The 17,173-nt window shown below is 34.8% G+C and overlaps 1 protein-coding gene across 3 annotated transcripts in view; it reads right to left on the reverse strand.

The window, feature by feature from the left end:
- The window catches only part of ARHGAP24 (Rho GTPase activating protein 24), a 482,616-nt gene that overhangs the window by 60,356 nt on the left and 405,087 nt on the right, over nt 1–17,173 (reverse strand). For all 3 annotated transcript variants that reach the window (XM_028505858.2, XM_036026955.1, XM_028505861.2), the window contains one exon: nt 5,454–5,576. In XM_028505858.2, the coding sequence (XP_028361659.1) occupies nt 5,454–5,576 (123 nt within the window). The remainder of the gene's footprint in view (nt 1–5,453; nt 5,577–17,173) is intronic.

Raw genomic sequence — 17,173 nt, forward strand, 5'->3', positions numbered from 1 at the left:
ACAGAAAACCTGCAGGTAAAACCACAAGTCAACTACATTCGTATGCATATAAATATATGTATGCATGAGTATAGTATATATATAATTTCTCTGATTATGTTTTGAAAGCCAATCTTGTTTTCAACTTTCTCTCCTGCTCTTGTATGCACCCTTTGCACCCAGCCCCCATGTCCACTGACCCTTTCAGTCCAACTAACTGAGCAATTGACTCACTGGGTTAATCATTCATCCACCTGGCTGTTCCATGAGCAGATTGGGAATGCCAGTGCTTTAACCCCAAATGACCCCCAAGGCTTCTGTGTTCCTTCTCAGCCATTCAGCAGATTTCCAAAACTGTGAGGAATACTAAAAAGACACTCCCTAGGGAAACATCATTACCCTGCTTAGCATGCCCAGATAGGGATATTTTGTCACTGAAAAGATCATTTCTAGTTATTTGTGCCCCACAGTTCAAACATTGTTTTTAGCTCCACATCACAGCATGCAGCTAAGAAAGTGAAGACAGTGGCAGGGCTGGGCTGGGGCTGGGAGGCAGCTTGGCCTGCAGAATACTTCATTGACCTCAGCATTGGTAGAAGAGAACACAACGAATCAGACTGGAGCTGGAGTAGTTCTGTCCAATTTTCTTATTTCACAAGTGAGGAAACTAAAGATGAGGAGGTCACTTCTCCAAGGTCACACAGCAGTTCCATGTCAGAGGCAAGACCACTGTGCCTCTTAATTAACCCCTGCTTGCCCACATGCAATTATTCATTATGAGGATTATTCATATTCAGTATTTTTACTGCCTTGATGGGTCTCTGATTCAACTCTTTTCATAAGAAGCCAGAAATATGCAAAAAGAACCCGATTTTGTTGGTAGCTAAAGTTAGGCTAACCACTCAGATCTCAGGAACAATTAGTGGCTTCTCACTCTCCCCAAATCCTGGGTGAGGCACTTCTACACACAACCCCCCCCTAAATTTTCCAAAGCTAAATAAATCTTTGACATCCTAACTTTTGGATCTATTAGGCAAAAATGATGTGACTTTCAGCATTGTTAATAGGGAAGCAACGGGTTACAGGTGGTTTTAAGCAGATAACACAAAATTGAGGCACCTAAGTTCAATACCAAACTTTATCAGGCTAGATGGTTAAAGAGGAGGTCTACTTTATGCATTTCTGTTGGTTCCCTTCCCCCATCAGATGGCTTATTGTCTAAGTTTTCCTTATTTCACAAAAAGAAAAGCTCTACATTTTATGATTTTCCCTTAACAGTTTTTAATATTTGGAGATTGAAAAAGCTAGGTAAGCTCCTCAGGTTTCTCATTTATTTTAATCAAAGGTCTCCTATTAGAGGGGTAAGGAGGGGATATTTTACATGGACATGTGAGCTGAACAAAGGGAAACTCAGGTACCTTATGAAAAACTTTAACTTTTTAAAAGCACAGCTTGTGAAACTACAGTACAAACAATTAAATATCTTCTCTGGAATAGACACATTTAAAACATATCCAAAGGTGGCATACAGAAATGGAGACATCAGGGAGATATGTCACCTTCTAAATGCCTTTATAAATGCCATTTAATCAATAACAGCAAACATCTCTGAGTGGTAGGATGGAGGCTAGAAGCCAGGAGGTCTTTATTTAGGGTTCACAGGTCATAGGTTTCAGACAAAGACAGGAGGGGAAATGTGTTCTCTTATGTAAGGTATTTATGGCAATTCAGGAACTTTTTAAAAGAGCTTTATTGAGATGTAATTCATATATCATGTATTTCTCCATTTAAATTTTATAATTAGATGGTTTTTAGTATACCATCACAGATATATGAAACCATCATCACAGTTAATTTTAGAAAATGTTATCATCTCAAAAAATATCTTTGGTTCTCTCTCCCCATACCACCTTCTTATTCCTCCACTCCAGCACTAGGCAAGCACTAATCTACTTTCTGTCTCTATAGATTTCCTGGTTCTATATTTAATATGAATGAAATCATGTGATATCTGGTCTTTCGTGACTGGCTTCTTACACTAAGCACCATAATGTTTCCAAGTTCATTCATGTTGTAGCTGGGTCGGTATCTTACTCTGTTTTCTGACTGACTACTGATCCATTCCATGGAGATTATTACATTTTGATCATCCATTGTGTGCTGATGAATATTTGAGTGTTTTGGCTATTAGGAATAATGCTGCTATAAAGAAAGATTCATGTATAAGTTTCTGTGTGGACATACAATATGTTTTCATTTCTACTGAGTACATACCTAGGAGTGCAAATGTTGGGTCCTGTTGTAATTGTGTTTAATTATTTGAGGAATTGACAGACTGTTTTTCAAAGGAGCTGCACGATTTTACATGTCCATGAGTAATGTAGGGTTTTTTATTTCCACACATTGTTGCCAATACTCGTTATTATTGGACTTTTTGAGTCTGGTGATCCTGGTGTGTGTGAAGTGGTATGTCATTGTGGTTTTGACTTGCAGTTCCCTGCTTACCAATGACTGTGTGCCACCTTTGGATTGAGCATCTTCTCCTGTGCTTATTGGTGTGTGTGTTTGCCTTGGAGAAATGTTTATTTAGATTCTTTGCCTATTTTTAATTAATTCAAATTGAGTCAAAAGTTTGACTTGTCTTTATTATTGAGTTATGTTTATTATACAATAATAATACAATATATGATTTGCAAATACTTCCTCCCATTCTGTGGGCTTTTTCATTTTCTTGATGGTGTCAATTCTGGTATTTTGGAAGGACAAGAAAAACTGTCTTAATGTTGATCACCACACTTCAAAAAGGTTTTGTTTTTCATGTAATAAAAACTATACTATCATTAGGGGATGGACTTGTATTTTTTGTTTACCCTACAGTAGAAGTAATAGATCACATTATTGTGCTAAAAATCAGGAGGAAGCTCACAAGTCAGAAGACCTGGGTCTTCTTCCTGCTTCTGTTACCCACAGTATGACGCTTGTCAAGTTATTTCTCCTGCTAAGCCATGAAATGCAGGGTTGAACAATAACAGTGGTTTTAAAATACTCTTAATCAGTGGAAAACTTACTTTCAATAAAATGTTAAGTGAAATTCTAATATGTAAGATAAGTGAAAGGGTTTTCAGTTATATAAATTTATTATTTGAAGCTCATATTTATAATATTTCTTTAAAAAATGAGCATAGTGGGGGGGTGGAAATTGCTATGTTAATACAAACATTTGTCACCCATGAATATGGGTGACATTTGGAACCTTTGGTCAGTGTCAATATTTAGTTCAGTTCTATATTCTATATTAACTTTAGAAAATTCCAATTTTTAGGTAAATCACAAAGGATTTCTTAAAAATTTTATAAGTGCTTTAAAAGTTTGCTTTGTACACCCTAGCCAGTGCTGTGTTGTTAGAGTGCCATCCCGTTATGCCAAGGTTAGGGTCTCGATACCAAGCCAGGGCACATACAAGAAGGAAACCAATGAAAGCATACATAAGTGGAAAAGCAAATCGATGTCTCGCTCTCTTTTTCTCTGTCTCTCTCTCAAAAAATTAATAAATAAAAATTAAAAAAATAAAATATGCTTGTTTTGCAATCTCATAATACTCTTCAATTAAACTAAGAGAGCCAAAGACTTATTCCTTAGAGCATTGTTTCTCTTATAAGTACTCTATGCCAAAATATCCCTCTTTAAAAGTAAATATGAATCAAGCATTTGCAAATCCCTGAAGCTATTCCATAGGATGAAGTATACAAACTAATCACCTACTAGACTACACTTTCCAAGGTCCTAAATTTGAAGATTCATGTATAGCTTTTGCCCAGATCGCTTCTAATACTCTTGGGTTGGTAGGACCTCTTACAGTCACTGATTTGCTGATGCTTACTAAATCTCATTCATTTTTCTTGAGAAAAGGACAGACAGAAGAGAAGGAAAGAGAGAAAAAGGACATTTGATGGAAGTAATCACTCAACAAAAATACCTCTTTCAGCAGATATGAAGGATTCTCTGGATCTAAGGAGCCCAGAAAGCTCCTAACTAAGGCTCCCCTCTGGTTTTTGAAGTTCTTTAGATACAGCAGAAATTTTGAAAGACATATCTCAGGATCCCCACAAATCCATGGCCCTGGAAGTACCAGCAAACCTCTAGCAGGTCAGTAGGTGTCTCATGGACACAGATGTGAAGAATCCTCTGAAAAGGCACTGGGGTAGAGACTTGAACCCCATGGGCCTTTGCAAATGTTTTACATAGTGACTTACCAGGCATTTTAGTATATGAGTGCGGTGACCATATACATTGTCACCCAAACTAAAACACTGTGAGAGTAAAAGGTAGCACTACCAATCATTAGCCTGGTACAAGAGTTGTAAACCAGACTGTTACTAGGCAGACTGGGGTGAATGGTCACCCTGGGTAGAAACCAACTTCTCTCCCAACACAAGGTATTGCTAAAAAACAATTTGCAGATGTGTATCATTAACTTGGTAAAATATCAACATGTTTTCAATGAATCTTTACTATTTTAACTGGAACCTAACTTCAAATCATAAGTAAAGCTTTCAAAGTTTTTCTATGATGTAAAGTGACCAACCAGTCAGTCTAAGAAGCCTATGCTATGTTAAGGGAAAGAAAGTTCACTTCTGCATACAGGGTGCTGACAATACACTTAAGAGAATATAAAATAAATATGTAAATCATAATTGTTTCACTAAATATGAATTTGATTTAATAAAATTTATTTAAAATACATCAATATAAAAATTAGTCTTACAATGTTGGTTACAAATGAATATTTTGGGGTTTATTTAATTGGTTCCATTATGGAATGTTTACTTTAAATGATTTTTCTGTCTATATTATTCTATTTTATATTCCTTAGTAGACAAGGACCACATCTGTTACCCTTCCTTCCTCCTTTTAGTTCTACTCACAGCACCATTTAGTTTATTCTTCACCTAATGAATCTTCAACCCTGTATGAACTAAGACTCTTTACAACTTACCAAATCCACAAATACTTCCCTGATCTCAATGCATTTTTTCATTCCAGTAATTATCAGAATTTCATTCAAAGCTCTGCCATTCCTCGTTGTTATATCATTGAGCTTCTAGCAGGCTGTGATCTCTTCCAAAGCTACTAGTCAATTTTTTATACTCATATCTACATGTTCTTTACTAACCTACATTTATGGTGTCAATCTCATAACTGTTATTGTTAGTGACATGGAAAAATCCAAAATAAAAAATATATAATCTCTTTTTATAATTTAAGATATTCATGAAAGGTTGGTTATTAATGATATTTCATATCAAACCCAGCAGTTACTCAGATATGTGTCTAACCATAACATGAAATAGTTTACTATTTATTTTAACATTAATCCATTTGGAAATAGGAGCTGATAGTAACATTAGCTGGCAGAAAGGATGAACAGGTTTAGTCTACCTTTCTGTTTTTCCATGATTTTAAATTATACTCACCTCCTCCAAAAGGTCCCCATATGACTCGGCGGATGGATTTCACCCAGTCTTCCATATCATTCTGGGTGCTCGCCATGAGGAGGTAGCTCTCATGATTTGCTGTCATCCGATCTCGATCGCCTCCTGTAAGAAGATAGTAACACATCAGTGTGTGCTCAGCCAAAGGGTCTCCATCAGCAGCCTCCTAGGGATTTCCTGAAGCACAGACTGTGTCCAATGCAGCCAGCACTAGGTTTTACCTAATGAATTGGAAATATTTACCATGGTTTCAGCATGGAAAATAAATTCCGCTTAAAAAGGAAAGGCTCTTAGGTTTCCAGGAGAAAACTGAAAACAAATGTCATTTTCCAAACAAAGCCTGCCTTTCTGTCCTAGCAACAAACCATAGACCTGCATTAATTCATAATCCTATCTGTTCACACTGCATTGCTGAATAGGGAGAACAGCAAAAGCAAAATAAAACATGGAAAAGTGGTCCACAGAGCCTGTGTTTTTGCCTGAAAAAGTGCTGCTTAGCACATGCACAATGAGGCCACCAGGACATCATGGGTGAGGTGGGGAGTTCTAGGAAAGGGAAATGGCCACATGAAAAACTTTGACCCAGAAGTTCTTCCCTATCATTCTCTCCTGAAAGAGACACCTCTCCCTCCCTCCCCCCCATTACACCTTCAGGAGAGCAAACAAAGAAGAGAGAACACACAAGCCTGGCCAGGCACAAGGCTGAATCAACCCTCCCCCCACCATGGGCCTCACAATGGAGAGTGAGCTTTAGTAACCTCAGTCTTGTCTCCACAAAATAGGTTGATGGTTTCTTTTATTTTCTACTCCCCTGCCACCCACAAAAACCCCTGATAACCTCTGACATCAATTTTGAAATGCTAGACTTCTGATGTATGTGATTTAGTTTATTGAAATCTTTACTAGCACATTAAGTTTACCTGGTGACAAAATTTTCTCATTTACAAAACAGGAATAACCATCTATGACCTTGAATGAGTTCTTGAGGCAGAGTTTCCCTTTCCTCTCACTTTATGCTTAAAGGGAGTATTTCTGAAGACAAGTATCAGTGACCGAATTGCTTCACTATCTCTGAAAATGATTAGTATTGCTATCAGAGGGATTAACTAAAGAAATGGAACATTAAGTATTTGACTGAATTACGATAATATTTTAGTATTGTACACATTGCTAAGGTGCTCAAATAATCTATCAACAAACATTTAATTTTTACTAAGTGTTGTGAAACATACAGACTAGGGTTGAATTAATTCATATCCAAGTGCTTTATTTTGTTAAGACTGTTATTGTTTGTTTTAAAGTACATCTAAATCCCTTTATGAGGAATTTGCAGACTCCAATTTACAATACTGCCTTCTTTTTAATGGTCTAATCTATTACCCACATCACTCTGAAAGCTACAGGCATTTGAGTTGGTGACCTCTGAATTCTATACAAATGCCCTAGGTTGAGAAATACAACTACTCTACCACTGGTGTAAATTTATCCAAAAGAACAAGCGAAAGGTCAGAGAAGTGAAATAACATTCAGCCAACCATAGAAATAACTAGATTGGTTTTTTATGTTTTAATACTACTGGATGGGAACGGGGAAGGGGTCAAGGGACCACATCTAATAAGTTCCCTAATGTCTACAAATCTCTAGAATAAACAAAGTAGCCATCTCGTATTTTAGGAACATCTCACTATTCAGGAAACAATGAAGTTCTTACAGCTCTAGATCTGTGGTAGGTCAATTACCACTTTCAGCAACATGTATCTGAAAAGCATAGGTTTAGGAATCCCCGAAAACCGTGCTGAAATTGCAATTCTAGCTTATATTAGCTATTTGCCTTCTGGGAAATTACATAACTTCTGGAAACTCACAGTGTTTAGTCATGATTTAAAAATTATAATTCCTATACAATAAACTTTTATAAGAATTAAATGCAATAAAGTAAAAATACTAGCACTGTGTTAAGCTAAAAGAGAAATTCTATAAATATTCTTTCTTATTTAACTGTCTCTCACCCTTAAAAATGCTAAAAGGACATATTATATTTAATATGACCTGAGAGATATTATGTTTAGTAAGTGCTTTGGAACAATTTCTCAATAGTACACATTTACAAGTATTTTTTAAAGCCTCTCTGTCTTTGACACAACACACATACAGTTGTGTGCTGTATGCATGTATAAATATGTCACACATTAGAATGCATATGCATGTTTGTGTGGCATATAAGCATCAGAAAAAACTCAATGACAAGAAAAGATGCTTCATTTGGCATGGCGCAGTACTACAAATTAATTTGTATTCTGATCCACTTATACTACAGCATTGGGCCAAATTATTACCATTTGAACTCAGAATATTTTAATTATTGTCTTAGCCTGAAAGATGGTAAGCAATCCAGACAGCAATATCCTGCTGTGTCACTCCCAGGCAGAGGCAACCCTGGTAATGAGAGTGAGTGACAACTGCTATGGTGTGTTTCTGCCTGATAGCCGAGAAAAAAGGAGAATGATCAGCACAAGCGGCCATTATCCCGGTTTCTCATGTGATTCTCATTCTCTGCCAATAGTGCGGTGTGTCTGACCCTGAATCTCATTTAGATTGCCAATCACAGATATGAAATCCCATCTGTGCATTTCACCCATGGATATACATCTTCATTCCTTAGTGTATTAGCAAGGGAGGTGGGAAAGATTTAGAAGAACTTTTTCTATGAGTCTCAGTGAGAATGTAGACTCATTGCCAAGCATATGATTAAAACAATTGGAGACAATTATATAGATATGAACTAAAAATTTGTGATTTCTGATACACAACCCTTCAGTTCTAAAAGCCTGGTGCTGGTATTCAGCCTTGAAATCAAAGGGTATTAAAAACAACATTAAATATATGACTTAATAAATGAATAAACTCAATATTGACTTTCAACCATGTGAATCAAGTGTTACTCTCTGTTAATCCTTTATGGGGATTAATGATCCATTTAACTATTGAAATTCTTTCCAAGGTAAAATTTTAAATAGCAGCCTTGAGATTTAACTATCACTGAGGGAGAATGTCATTGTCATCTTCAACCCATATATGTGCATGTACATGTGTGTTTATGTGCATGTTATATTACAGCCAGTATACAGTTCCATTCTTAAATTCTGCTTCAACATATATACCTATGCAGTTTTATTTTTATTTTTAATAATGCTTTATATGAAAGTGGGCTTGTACACATCTGAAAAGACACAATGTATTAGGAAACTGTATATAACTTTTAGACATTAACTCGATTGGTAGCAATGTTTAAGTGAATAGTGTTAATAACTCAAATGTTTGTGATTTGAAGTTAACTCAGTAGGTCACATCATTGAATTTTACTTGTTTATATATAATTGAAAGTATGTTTACATTTTGTGGAGATCTTTTGTATATTTTAATTTGATTACAGTTTTCTTTCCCAGAAATACAATATATTCTCTGAAATAAAATAAATAATTGACATGTTTAATTTTTGCAAAAATTAAAAGAAAATTAAGAAAAGCTTAATTAATTTAACAGACTAAGGCAAAACAACCTGGCCCTGGTTGGTGTGGCTCAGTGAATTGAGTGCCAGCCTGCAAACCAAAGGGTTGCTGGTTTGATTCCCAGTCAGGGCACATGCCTGGGTTTCAGGCCAGGTCCCCATTATGGGTATGTGAGAGGCAACCTTACATTGATGTTTTTCTCCTTTTCTTTCTCCCTCCCTTCTTCTCTCTAAAGATAAATAAATAAAATCTTTAAAAAAAATGAAAACAACTATCTGAAATTAAAATGCAGGCTAAAGAAAATTACATTAAAATAAATACATAGTTAATTAAAAAATAAATATATCTAATAATTACATGAATGATTACAAAAATAATTTAAAATAATTTTTGATAAGGGACTGTGTATAGAATTTTTTTAAATTTTTTTTTAAGATTTTATTTATTTATTTTTAGAGAGGGAAGGGAGGGAGACAGAGAGAGAAACATCAAATGTGCGGTTGCTGGGGGTCATGGCCTGCAACCCAGGCATGTACCCTGGCTGGGATTCGAACCTGGGACACTTTGGTTCTCAGCCCGTGTTCCATCCACTGAGCTACGCCAGCCAGGGCTAGAATTTTTTTTTAAATTTTTAAAAGAAATGTTGGAGATGTGTCAACATATACATGTTCATGGCTTATAGGAGTATGAATAATATTTCTTATGATGCAGCCACTAAAATACGGTTTTGAAGAATATTTCTTAATATGGCTTTTTATTACACAAAAGGAAATATACAAATTTTATATATGATATTATCTCTCTCAATTTTAATATAGACAGCCAGATACTCAATTGAAATACACAATTTCCTGGCTGGCGTAGCTCAGTGGATTGAGCGCGGGCTGGGAACCCAAGTGTCCCAGGTTCGATTCCCAGCCAGGGTACATGCCTGGATTGCAGGCCATGACCCCCAGCAACTGTACATTGATGTTTCTCTCTCTCTCTCTCTCAAAATAAATAAATAAAATATTAAAAAAAAAAAAAAGAAAGAAATACACAATTTTAACAATGGTTATCTCTGAATGTTAGGGTTGGGAAAGTTTTTTGTTCTTCTTTTGTTCTTTTCAGTATTTTCCAGATATTTCATCATTTGTTGTTATATAATATATGTTATTTCAGATGTTTTATCATGTATTATTTTATTATCAGATCAAAAGGTTATTGAAAAGAACAAATGATAGGAATTGTATGGTCAGAAAAGATAATTACCATTAGCCTCATTGCTTAAGACTGTTCATTTTGAATTCTCACTAATGTACCTACAATCTTCTCCCTCTTTCCCCTCGCTGACCCCAAAGGAAGACTGTGACAGGAGATCAGTGTTGCTCAGGGTGCAGACCAGGTCACATAACTAGGACCTCCTCAGTGAGAATAAGACTGCTGCTATTACCTTTCACAAAATACATTACCAACAAAATATTTTACTGAAATTATTCTGTGGAACTTTCCAAAACTTATTTTTTTCTATGAAAAAAAATCATTGTAAGTTGTCAAAATTATAAACTAAAAAGCCAAATAGTTGCTTAGAATTCATGTATTTATACGTATCATTTCAAGTAAACAACTTTAAAGATATAGAGTGAAGTATATATTTGTATTTGAAGGTTAAAACAAGTTGTTCAATGGAAACTGTGGTTTTATAGGGATTGTGGTTTATTTCCACACAGAGTTCATGGGCAGACCTGAGTACATCTCAATGAATACCTCTGACACTGTTAATAATTTCAAGGGCGAACTGTTTCCTCATTCCCAAGTACAAATCAGGTTAAAATCAGACCTATTATACTATCAGTTTTATGATAGCTTACACAAAAAAATTTTCATGTTCTAGGTAGGGTTATTAATTTTCACTCATACAACTGCAAGGCCTTTTCTTTAAAGCTTTACTTTGCACAAAACCTAGTTGAGGTATTTATTGGTAGTGAACTCTAATGATAAATTGTGAGATATAAAGTAAATTCTGGAGCTTATCAGTGGAAAATTACTGAGATGGAAAAACATTTCTTTCCTTTTATGGAAACTGATACTTGGAAAACAATCAGAGTTATGTGAAGTGGAAGTAAGAAATTATAGGCTTCTGTGGTTACTGTCGTGTCTTAATAAACAATAACAATAAAAATAATAAAACAGCATATAATTTATAAAGTAAATGCAAAGAACAATTTGGTCTCACATTCAGTATCATATGTAATTTTTTCATATTGTTTTGGGTATTATAGAGACATTGTTATCTGAAAGTTAAGAGAGTTTTAGTATGTTTTTTTAAACAATTTTTTCTAAGTATTTCTTCCTCAAAGGTGAATTTAAAAAATATCAAAAGGGCAGATTTTCAATGCATTATAGTGCATTCATTACAGAAAAGTTGCATTATTCTAAAGTTATATTTTGAATATTTTAAAACCCCTAAACCAGAATATGAGAATTAAGGTCCCAGTGGCATTAATCATCATTGTGTTTGTAGTTTGTAGTCAGGATGACCGAATAAAGAGATTACTGAGTGTTATTTTGCATTATAATAACATCAATGCCATATTTTAATTGCATGAGTACTTTATAATACTGTTTTACATATTTCTTAGACCCTTTACTAGTTCATAATCTCTTTGTAAGAAGAAATCTACTATAATACATAGCTAAATTATGTTTAAGATGAAAGTAGCTATACAGATGTTACATTTATAGATATATAAATGTACACTTATTAACCAGTTATACATTGATGGATACTTATTAATTATGGTAGGTTTCTAATAATTACACTTAGAGATGATTTGTTTGTTGGTAGTCTATTTGTCTACAGAGAAAGCACTGACCTAAAAATTCTATACTGTACAAGTTATTTCTGATTTGATATCTCAGTTTTACTACAAAAAAGTCCAAGTGTGAATAATAAAGCAAAAATGCTTCCTGAATCAAATTGCAAAAACAAATGCATGCTTATAAGGAAATATTGAAAGATTATTGAGGACAGTGAAACCAAACTCCTCAAGTTCAAATTAGTCATTGAGTAGTTGTGAGATCGCTCATCTTTTTTAAAAAAAGATTTTATTTATTTATTTTATAGATAGAGGGGAAGGGAGGGAGGGAGAGAGGGAGAGAAACATCTATGTGTGGTTGCCTCTAACACGCCCCCTACTGGGGACCTGTCCCAAAACCCAGGCATGTGTCCTGACTTAGGTTCTCAGGCCAGAACTCAGTCCACTGAGCCACACCAGCCAGGGCAGATCCCTCATCTTTAATTAAGGATATTAGGAGCACCAGTCCGATAGCTTTACTGTGAATTAAATTAAAACACCATAAAATACTTAGAATAGTACTAGGAACATAGGATGCTCTGCTGAGATTGCTATTGCCATGCATAATAATTTTAATTCTAAAATGTTTCAATATATTTCAATTATTTCTATAATTTGAATTATTTAAAATGCAGGAAGATACTTTATTTGTCTTTGGACAAATATTCTGAATATATTTGTAAAGAAATATTTTTTATAGAAAACAATTATTGATTTGTTTTTAAAGTAAATATTGATTTTCATTTTGGTCATACTTTTAAAAGTACAGTTGTGATATACTTACATATAAATAATAAAATCTTTAAAACCTCAATAGGCATTGTTTATATTTCCACCAATTCTTCACATTTCTTGGACTTATTCTTTTCCAAACAACAACAACAACAACAAAAATCCCTGCTATTTGTGCTGAGCACAATAACTATAAAAATAGTATAATTTATTACATTTTAGATACTTGTTTTCCATAGTACACTGGGCAGTCAGTCAGATCTCAATTTAAATCCAACAATATATTTTGACTTTCACTTATGTCAGAGACTAAAAATCTAGTCACTTCCTTCTCATCATCTTATTAAATTCTGATTAAATCTTCTAAGAAATAAGAGAAAAACATTTCCTTGTCAGAGCAAAGGTATCTAGAATTTAAGTCCTCTTCTAATTTAGCTTGGCTTAGCTTGGGAGATGAGTGAATTCAAAATTTTATCGGGTTACTATTAAAGTCCATCAACTAGAATACATGACAGGTATCTTTAAACAGGTTCGGCCCAACCCCGGCGACACAGAGGGCAGTCACAGGGAGTGCAAGTCCTAAAGGGCCAGTCCACAACTCGTAACAAATGAAATGCCATTCATGGTCAAAGAAGCAAAGCACAGAGTCTGTTGGCTTGACAAATCACAATTTAAAAGCATTTTTTTTCTATGAGGAGGTTGCTTACTGCAAATGATGACTTAAGTGTTAAGAAATACTAGAAAATTTGGGGAAGTTTTTTTGAGTTATATGAATTTTGTACTTCCTATGAACATGGCAGTAAACCTTCTATTGCAGAGTGTCTCAAAATGAGATGACACTCTAGTATACACATCCAGGAAAATGAAAAGCATATGAAAACTTCTTAAAAATGCAAATTCTTGGGCCCAAGCCCAAACCAACTCAATCAGAAACTGGTGAATAGCGATCTGTGCTTTAAGATGCATGCCACATGATTTTGATGCAACCATGAAGTTTGAGAACCACCCTTGTAAAAGAATTTGCTGTAATAGGCACAGGCTATAAATTTTACAATGCATGTATTTTAGCTACATTCATCCTATTAGCTTATATCCATGTCTTATTCTTTCAGTGACAGCCATGCAGCCAGAAAGTACTAAGCTTTACTGCTATGGATAATATAGCTTATCTAATTGCTTATTTGAATTGTAAATGATTAACTCTCAGCAACTAGTTTTGCAAGGACATGTCATTCAAGCTAGGATTACTGAGTCTAGCAAATCTGTAGGCCTCATGCATTAAAGATACCATACTTTGTCAGAGCAAACACTAAAGCATTTCTCTTTGCATTTAAGTACAGATTCATTATACATCTTTCCCTGATGTCCAGAGTTTGATGAGTGAAATAGAACATTGAATCTGGGGAGACATAGCACTTTTGAAGATCTAGATAGAATGTTGAAATCCACTTAAACAATTTCCTTGTATCCTATCCTCTTACTGTTTTTGAATAGTACAAATGTGCAAGGTTAGTGAAAATATCATTTGGCAATTGCAGGGTAATTTACAGTTTACAAATTACTTTTATATTCCTTTATTCATTTGTATTTTATAATAACCCTGGGAGGTAAGGTAGAGCATTCATTAATTTATCCAACACATAATTATTGAGCACCTGTATTGTTTTAGTCATTATTCTAGGTTTTCAGGATATAGCAGTGAACAAAACAAAGTGTGGAGTTTAGAGGTGAGATCTGTACTGCAGATACAGATTTGGAAGTCATCGATGTGATGGCATTTCAGAACATGAGCCTAGATGAGGTCCTTAGGAAATCCTATAGCTAGAATAAAGAAAATGATATTCAAGGGAACCCTAACATTTATAGACTAAGAAGAGGAGTCAGCAAAATAAATTGAGCAGAAGCAACCAGAAAGATAGGAAGAGAAACAAGAAAGGTGGGTGAAGAAAGTGATCAGATGAGTCAAATACCATTGAGAGGTTAAATATAAGGAGGACTGGGTGTGTAAAGACTACTAGATTATGGAAACAGGTTATTCAATTAGGAAACATCAGGAATATTGGTAACCTTGAAAGACTGACCAGACTAGCACAAATAAAATCTCTGGAATGTGTTCATAGATTAAGGAAGAGAGAAAACAGAAACAGTATCAACAATTCATCTAGGTATTTTAATGCATAGAAAAGCAGAGACAGGGGGCAGTAGTCGGTGGCTTTGGGAGTGGTAATCACAAAAATATTTAAGATGAGAGATATACAGATTGTTATATGCTTATGGAATCATTCACTAGAGAGGGAGAAATAGATGATGTAGCAGAGAGGAGGTTCAAAGCCTCATTCATATTTCTTTAATAAAGCTATGCTCAAAATTTCTCACTCCCTTCAGAATCTTTGTTAAGATTTGACAATTAATATAATTGATTTCTCCCAAAAGTTTGTTACTTTAAAAATGTGTAAAACATCTAGAAGAGAATCATTATAAGGAAAAGAACCATTATTGAGTAGCCATTTTTCATAGGTCTGCCTGGGGGCAAAGTAAGAAAGGAACGTTATTAAATTCAGGAATCAGTTTTCAAAGTTACATTTTTCTATCCTAATTTGAACACAATTTTTAGTATTTGTGCAACTGGAGACTTTTGGCAACTTAATTGGGACAATATTTTTATACAAAGTCAATTAGGTTTCTTTTTTTTTGGCATTTGTAAGTATAATTGTTTTTTTTTCCTTAAATTATTTTATTTTATTTTTGTTGTTCAAATAGAGTTGTCTCAATAACCCCCCTGCAATTCCCCCCTGCGCCACCCATCTCCACCTCACACCTTCGATCCTACCCCCCTTTGGCTTTGTCCATATGTCCTTCATACATGTTCCTTGATGACCCTTCCCTTTCCCCCCCTGCTATCCCACTCTCTCTCCCCTCTGGTTAATGTCAGTTTGTCATTTATTTCAGTGTTTCTGGTTATATTTTGCTTGCTTGTTTGTTTTCTTGATTAGGTTCCACTTATAGGTGAAATCACATGGTATGTCTTTCACCACTTGGCTTATTTCACTTAGCATAATGCTCTCCAGTTCCATCCATGATGTTGCAAAAGGTAGGAATTCCTTTTTTCTTTCTGCTGCGTAGTATTCCATTGTGTAAATGTACCATAGTTTTTGGATCCACTTGTTTACTGATGGGCACTTAGGTTGCTTCCAACACTTGGCTATTGTAAATTGTGCTACTTTGAACATTGGGGTGCATAGGTTCATTTGAACTGGTGTTTCAGGATTCTTAGGGTATACTCCCAACAGTGGAATTGCCATGTCAAAAGGCAGTTCCACTTTTAGTTTTCTGAGGAAATTTCATACTGTTTTCCACAGTGGCTACATCAGTCTGCATTCCTACCATCAGTGCACTAGGGTTCCCTCTTTTCCACATCCTCACTACCATTTGTTTGTTGATTTGTTAATGATGGCCATTCTTACTGGTGTAAAGTGGTATCTCACTGTAGTTTTAATTTACATCTCTCTGATGGCTAGTGATGCTGAGCATCCTTTCACATGTCTCTGGGCCCTCCATATGTCCTCCTTGGAGAAGTGTCTGTTTAGGTCCTTTGCCCATTAGTTAATTGCGTTGTTTTTCTTCCTGGAGTGGAGCCATGAGAGTTCGTTATGTATTTTGGAGATCACACCCTTGTCCAAAGTATCATTGGAAAATATATTTTCCCATAAAGTTGGGTCTCTTTTCATTTTGCTTTTCATGTTTCCTTTAACCATGCAGAAGCTTTTTATGTTGATGAAGTCCCATTTGTTTGTTCTTTCTTTTATGTCCCTTGCTCTAGGGTATATACCAATGAAAATATTGCTGCATTAAATATCTGAGATTTTTCTGTCTATTTTCCTCTAGAACTTTTATGGTGTCACAACTTATATTTAAGTCCTTTATTCATCTTGAGTTTATTTTTGTGTATTGTGTAAGTTGGTGGTTAAGTTTCATTTTTTTGCATGTAGCTGTCCAGATCTCCCAACACCATTTGTTAAAGAGGCTATTTTTACTCCATTCTATGCTGCTGTCCCCTTAGTTGAAAGCCTATTAGTTGCCACAAAGTTAACTCTCTAATCTTACACAGCAGTAGTTTTATAAAATGTTTTATTATATACTAGAGAATTGATAATTTAAAGTATTAATAAAATACCATGATAGATCAAAATTAAATTATTCCATTCAACAAATGACTAGTCATACATTTTATACTAATAGTATGCTATTAGTATACTATTTTATACTAATATTATAAAATTTAAAAATCTTTGATTTCAGTTTGAATTTTGTTCTCTTAAGCAACTAAAATTTGTCACTTAACTGTCTATTGTACTTTATATCTCACAGTTTATGTCTGGATTTTCTGGCACTTTAGTATGTATGTTATGGAAAATGAGATATGGAATTTGTCTTGGGGTCTGAAATTTGAACTCAGCTCTTTAGGTAAAGGCACACGCTTCACTGAGCACACAATGGTATAATGTGTCAAAACCCAATACTTAATAAATTGGTGTTTCAGAACAATCTTCAATGCCACAAATAAGGATACTTGTGAATTCCCTAACTTGCTTGATATAAATATATCACACACAAACTTCATTAT

The sequence above is a fragment of the Phyllostomus discolor genome, chromosome 1 (genome assembly GCF_004126475.2).
Source record: "Phyllostomus discolor isolate MPI-MPIP mPhyDis1 chromosome 1, mPhyDis1.pri.v3, whole genome shotgun sequence".
Lineage (NCBI taxonomy): Eukaryota > Metazoa > Chordata > Mammalia > Chiroptera > Phyllostomidae > Phyllostomus > Phyllostomus discolor.